Source organism: Caloenas nicobarica, chromosome 22 (genome assembly GCF_036013445.1).
Source record: "Caloenas nicobarica isolate bCalNic1 chromosome 22, bCalNic1.hap1, whole genome shotgun sequence".
NCBI classification, from domain to species: domain Eukaryota; kingdom Metazoa; phylum Chordata; class Aves; order Columbiformes; family Columbidae; genus Caloenas; species Caloenas nicobarica.
The window spans coordinates 7,803,475-7,809,707 of NC_088266.1; the positions used below are offsets into that span (position 1 = coordinate 7,803,475).

The 6,233-nt window shown below is 62.1% G+C and overlaps 1 protein-coding gene and 1 long non-coding RNA gene across 2 annotated transcripts; one reads left to right on the forward strand and one right to left on the reverse strand.

Moving 5' to 3' along the window:
• On the reverse strand, positions 1–808 carry MRPS16 (mitochondrial ribosomal protein S16). Its single transcript, XM_065650178.1, has 3 exons — positions 747–808; positions 417–677; positions 1–336 (listed from the first exon to the last, which is right to left on the reverse strand). Exons 1-3 carry the CDS (start codon positions 757–759, stop codon positions 206–208), a joined length of 405 nt encoding a protein of 134 aa, XP_065506250.1. The 5' UTR covers positions 760–808; the 3' UTR covers positions 1–205.
• On the forward strand, positions 672–4,657 carry LOC135997528 (uncharacterized). Its single transcript, XR_010607453.1, has 5 exons — positions 672–951; positions 1,628–1,733; positions 2,620–2,811; positions 3,172–3,262; positions 4,240–4,657. It is a non-coding gene; the product is annotated as an uncharacterized LOC135997528 (long non-coding RNA).
• The last annotated feature ends 1,576 nt before the right edge of the window (positions 4,658–6,233 follow it).

The following is a 6,233-nucleotide window of genomic DNA, read 5'->3' on the forward strand; positions in this document are numbered from 1 at the left end:
TCAGTATACCAGGTTTTATTTATTTATTTATTTAAAAGCTCGGGCTAAGTTGTACTAGGAAGAATCCCTTTTACTTTTGCTGCACTAAATTTGGCAGCAACGGTAAAGGGAGAGCGCGGCACACGCACGGTGTGGAGTGTGCAAACGCCGCTTTAATGCGGTCAGGCGCGCTGGAGGGGCGGTGCAGCCCGTCGGCCGGCGTGTCTCAGGGCGCGGCGCCGGGCCCGGGGGAGCCGTCCGCAGGCGCTGCGGGGGCCTCCTGCGCCCGCCGCCGCCGCCGCAGCCTCTCGGCGCCCGTCACCGTCATGGGGTGGAGCGGCAGGAACCCCGCCAGACCTGCAGGAAGAGGCGGAGAGCTGGGCCGAGCTGCGCCGAGCCGCCCTGGGCCCCCGCACGGTCGCCAGCCGCGGGCCTACCCAGGAGCTTCTCGGCGGGCCGGGAGAGCTGCGCGCCGCAGCCCAGCCAGTGGCGCAGCCGCTCCAGGTTGAGCCCTGCCACCCGCTCGCCGTGGGCGTTGGGCAGCGGGTCGAGGCAGCCGAGCTGCTCCAGGTACTTCCCGTCCCGGGCGCGCCTGCTGTGCGCCGCCACAATGCGGAAGAAGGGCCGGTTGGTGCAGCCCCCGAGGGCGAGGCGGATGACGACGTGCCCGCCGCGGTAACCCCTCAGGAGGCGGCTGCCTGCAAGAGAGGTGAGCGGTGAGCCGCGGGGCCGGGCCGGGCGGCTGAGCCGCGTCCGCGGGCACTTACCGAGCTGCACCATGGCGGCGACCGCGCGCTCCCTGCGGCGCGGCGCGATGACGTACGAGGGGCCGGGAGCGCGGTGCGGGGGGGCGCGCTCCGGGGCTCCGGGGACGCGGTGGCCCCGCCGCAGGCGATCGATCAGCTCGTCAGCCTCTTCGGGAAGGACGATGGCGACTTCGAGACCAACGCGCCGATAGACTGCACCTTCCAGGTACCCCCGAGGGGGACCCAGGTGTCCGGGAGAGGGAAGCCAATGTGGGGGAACCGAAGTTCGGGCGTGCGGCAGTGGGGAGCAAGGGGAAGGGAGAGGAAGAGGTACGGGGGGAACATTCCGGCGCGGGGGCGGAGGCCGGAGCCTCGTCAGTTGCAGCAGGTGGGGGCCGGGGGCGCCGGGCAGACCATGGGTGCCGGGAGGTCTCCTGCCCTCTGCGGGGTCCGGAGGGGCTCGGGCAGCCCGGGCCGGGGAGCGGGAGGGCTGGTCGGGGCTGCGGGCAGGGCCCGGCGGGAGGGGGAGCCGGGGCACGGGCCGGGCCGCTCCGCGGGTGCGGGCGTTCGGGGCGGGCGAGGGGTGTGCAGCTCCGCCGCTTGGCTGTCCCCAAATCCTGCGAGTGGGGGCCCGCGGGGTTCGCGGCTTCTCCTGTGGGGCGTCTTTCTCCGTTTCTGACCGATCCTTACCTTCCTTCCGCGCTGCCCCGTGCTCCGGCGCTGTTTGCTTTCACCGCCCGCTCTGTCCGGCTCCTCGCCGCTGCTTTATTTCCTCCCTGTCAGTCCTGTAGCCCGTTGCTCCTCTTTAGCTCTTTGTCCCTGTCCGATTGCCTGTGCCTGTTTGTTAATTTCTCCTTTTCTGCCCCGTACACGCTGCTGCCGTCTGGGGAGCGAAACCGCAGCCGTGGGGGGGGCCGGGTGCCGCCGAGTGCCACGTTCCACCCACCGGTACCGGTGCCGCGGGGCTCGTGAGGAGGAGGCGCCGCCGCGGGGCCCCCGCCCGAGCAGGTGTGGGTGGGCAGTGCAAACCGCTCTCAGCTCCCGGCCTGGGGTTTCTGTGCGTGTAACTAAGTTTGTAGTGATATGTGGTGTCAGTGTAGTTAATTTTTGAGCATCTAGATGCTAGCAGAAATGTAATGAATGAAACATAATGAAAACCGATATCTTTATTTGATTTTTTCATTAGACTGCTGATGGCAAGTTGTCCCGCGGCTTAGTTCTGTTCAGTGGAGTCTTCAGTCTAGAACTTTTAAGTAAAAGCATTTCTCCTTCCAAAAAAGGACTACTTGACCGTAAAATTGAGAGTCCTTGAAGTACACGATCAGAATTAAAACAAAATTTCATTTTCACACGTTTCCGCATCTGGAAGGGCTCCTCCTGCGGGGAAGGAGGTGGGGTCGCGCTGCCACGCTGGCCTTGCTGCTGGGAGTCGGGGGGATTCGTCTCGCACGCGGTTCCTCTAGCGGGAAACGCCGTCTGGCCGCTGCAGTCAGCACTTCTGGAGCGGCAGAAGGGCCGTCAGCGGCTGGGAAACGGACGTGGGGCAGCGTGTCGGACCAGAGAAGTGGGCCAAGGAAAAACCCTGGCCTGCTGCTGCGGATGGGGGAAAACTGGGGCCAGGGCGAGGAGACGGGCGTTACCGTGGGGTCGGGACTCGGAGGCGCTGCCTCCGGGCGCGTTCGCCTTCCGGCACCGGGCTGGCGGGCAGCGGTGCTCGTTTTCGGGACCTGCGCCGGGTCTCAGTGCTGCCGTCCTGTGGGCGAAGCGCGGTACTGCAGCGCACGGCCAGCAAGCGCTGCCGCTGGCCGATCCCTTATTCTGACCAATTCCTCTGCTTTGTTCTGCGCTATTTTTTTAGGATGCTGAACTCTAATTTGGAATTCTTGTTTTTCAGAGGGGGAGCTGTGAATGCCTGATGCTCAGCAGATCTCCCAGCCCAGGTGGGGAACAGAACGTGGGGAGCAGAGCCCAAGCGGGAGACGTGGCAACTTCCTCCGTCCCCACCGTGCCGTGGGGCAGCTGCCGGCTTGTGGGACAAGGGCTGTGACTGTTTGGGGTGCTGCCCCCCCTGTTTTTGGGGGTTGGGGTATGTACATATGTAAATGGCATTATGAGAGTAAGGAGCTGCCCGTTGGGGCTGTTTCCCTTGTCCACCTTTTTTTTGGAGGGAATAAAAGGTGGGATCCGGGCGGGGCGTGATGCTGATGTTACTGGGGGGTGTGCTGATGGTACTGGAGGAGCAGGCCAGTGAGAGATGGGGGGGGTTACAGCCCCAAAATGCCTGAAGAATCACAGGTGGGGTGTTTAGTGGTACTGTGGGGAGGAGAAATTTCTCCCTGTCCTCTGCAGGGAAAACAAAATAAAACAATCCTACACCAAAGCTGTCCTGGAGAAGTACTTGCTGTTTGTCATTCAAGTTCTAGAACTGCCCAATGTCCTGTTAAAGGTTGTGGTGGTGCAGGTCAGGAATCCCCAGGCTGTGCCGAGACCACAGGACGGCTGCTGGTGGAACAAAAGTCAAGGACAACTTCTCAGAGGTAAGAACCTTTCGATTTGCTCTCCTCAGGACACATCCATTTGCCTCTGGGCCTCTCACAGGCTTTTACTCGCCACCTTGTTCCCTCAGAAACCCGTTTCCTTCCGGTTCCTCTGTGATTGCCCCGCCTGCCTTTGCGTGCCCGCAGGCTCTATGGTGGCATCAAGGTGCCCGTTTGACCTTTTGCCCCATTAAATTCCCTTCTTTTTCTCTCTTCCCCTCAAAACTTCCTTGTTTGCTTTTGGCACATCCCAGAGGCCTCATTTTTCCCTCTTGTACCCTCTCAAGACCGCTCTGTTTGCCCCTCCGCTCCCTTTAGAACTCCTCTGAGTTCCACCTGCTCCTCTCAGGACAGCTGAGCTTGTCTTTTGGTTACCTGAGAGCCCCCATTTACCTTCCTTGTAGCTGCCCCCCGTGTTCTTGTTGCCTGGGGACCTGTTTGTGTATTTTGCAGCCCAGAGGCCTCTGTTTGCCTTTCTTCTGACCCAGAGCCCTTCACGTGGCCCCAGTTGCTGCAGGACCTCTCCCTGGGGCAGCGTGCCCTGGAGCCATCGCAGGCACCCCATCAGCTCCCCACATCCCCCCGTACCCTTCGTGTGCCCCTGTCCCCTCGAGTCCCCTCCATTGTCCTTCCAGGCACCTGAATCAACCTGTGTGACAAGTGGCCTCGTCAAACCACGTCCCTTCCAAGCGCCTCTGTCCCCCACACGGTCCTCTCGGGAGGAGGGCGTCAGTATCGCTCTCTGTGGACTCGTTTGTCTTTCTTTAGACCTCTCCCGAAGGGTTTTGTCATTTATTTTCGTCCGAGATGCTTGAGTGTTACTTAAGGTGCTTGGTACTGTTTCTGCCATGTGGGGTTTGTTGTTGTTTCCAGCCTATCCCGGTGTTTTCTGTCCTTTGGGATTTATTTATTACTGTTGTGAGAGTCAGAGAGAAAACGAGGAGTCTCTGTGACTTACAACTGTTGTTGATCTGCAGTGTTTTAGAGGAGGATTCTTACGGGATGTATTTCTCCCCGGAATGCGGCGCTGGTACAAGTTCCCCAGGACCCGTGCCCAGCAGGTCTGCCGGGCTGGGCGGGCGCTGAACGGACGCGCTGCAGCGGCCGCTGGACCAGCCGGGGTTGGTCTGACCGTGTCCGGCCTCGAACGTGGGGTTTGTTTGCACTTGCGGGCTGAAACAGCAGTTTCCTTAATTAAAAATACCCCAACATGGCCCCCGGCTGTTTATAAATGGAGGTATTAAAAAACCTCCCAGGTAGTAATGATTCCCAACATAACATTAAAAGATTTAGATGCAAAATAAAATTAGAAAACAGTGAGTCATGACTGTCTATATTTAAACACAGCTTTTTTGGGAGGTGTGTGAAAACATCACAGGTATGAATTACCTCTAAGTAGAGTCAAAATAAAAAGACAGCAAACTACATCTGATTAACAACAGTTAATTTTAATTTTTGACTGTGATATCCAGGCTGGGCTTCTGCAGGGGCGTGTCCTCGAGAGGCCACGCCCCCAACTCCATCCCCTTTAAAGCTCCGCCCCTGCCAGTGTGAGCCCTCCCCAAGGGGCGTGTCCCATGCAGGCCCCTCCCCTTTCACCGCATTGCCCGAGGAGCATGACGCACTGAGGCCCCGCCCCCAACTCCTCCCAACCACCTCCCCTAAGCCACGCCCCCTCAGAGCATGTCCTGTAAAGGCTCCACCCCCTCCAAAGCTCCTCCCTTGCTAAGCCACGCCCCCTTGGGGCACATCCCCGGCTGACCCCACCCCCGAGCGGGCTGTCCAAGGGGTGACGCCTGCACAGGCTCCACCCCCAGGCTCCTCCCACAGGGCGTGACACGCGGAGGCTCCACCCCCTTCCCCAGGCGGGGCTCCCCGTGGGCGTGTCCTCTCATAGTCCCCGCCCCTCCGCACTGACCCCACCCCCTGCATGCGGTGCCCCCCCCATCTGTGCCCCATAAGTAACCCCATAGCAGCCCCACAGGTACCGCTATAGCAGCCCTGTACCTGCCCATAAGTGCTCCAGACACGCCTCTGAAGAGCCCCTATAGCAGCCCCACAGGTGCCCCACAGGTACCGCCACAGCCGCCCCATCCCGCCCCGCGGCCGCCGCTGCGGGACCGCCGGAGCCCCCGGCCCCACACCCGCCCCGCAGCCCCACAGCGCGCGGCCTCGCGGCCCCGGTGAAGCCACGTCCTGGCTGCGGCCGGAGGAGCCGCCGCTTTTCCCCCCCCACATCCCAGATCGCCGTTGCTGCTGCGGCCGGAGGAGCCGCCGCTTTTCCCCCCCCACATCCCAGATCGCCGTTGCTGCTGCGGCCGGAGGAGCCGCCGCTTTTCCCCCCCCACATCCCAGATCGCCGTTGCTGCTGCGGCCGGAGGAGCCGCCGCTTTTCCCCCCCCACATCCCCCGATCGCCGTTGCCGCTGCGGCCGGAGGAGCCGCCGCTCTTCCCACCCCCCCATCCCCCGATCGCCGTTGCTGCTGCGGCCGGAGGAGCCGCCGCTTTTCGCCCCCCCCACATCCCCCGATCGCCGTTGCTGCTGCTGCCGCCGCTGCCTCAGGAGCTGCCGCTTTTCCGCCCAGCCCCGACTCCCCCCACCCCGCCTCAATCGCCGCCGCCGGACGAGCAACCGCCTCCTGCTTCTTCCGCCATCTTGTCTCCCCCCCTCCTTTTCGCCGTCGCTATTTTATAGTGAGGTAGGAGGGGGCGCCCGCTGATTGGCTGCTGGCGCCCGGCGCGAAAGCCGCCCATTGGCTCATCCCCGCGCGGGCTTCTCCGAGGGGGTGGGAGAAAGGTGCTGATTGGTGATCGTATCGCTGAGGAGAGAAAGGCGCTGATTGGTCACTGCCTTCCCGCCGAGGTTCGCCCAGCCCGTGCCAGGCGCTGATTCGCTAGTGCCTCTGAGGTAAAAAAGGCGCTGATTGGTCGCCGTCTTCCCGCCGACGTTCTTCCACAGTAACGAGGCGCT

What these genes read in the sequence shown, in the direction of transcription:
- MRPS16 (XM_065650178.1), bottom strand. An exon ending in GCCCGCCGAGAAGCTCCTGG is followed by an intron (nt 337 to 416) that starts GTAGGCCCGCGG and finishes CTCTTCCTGCAG; the next exon opens with GTCTGGCGGGGTTCCTGCCG.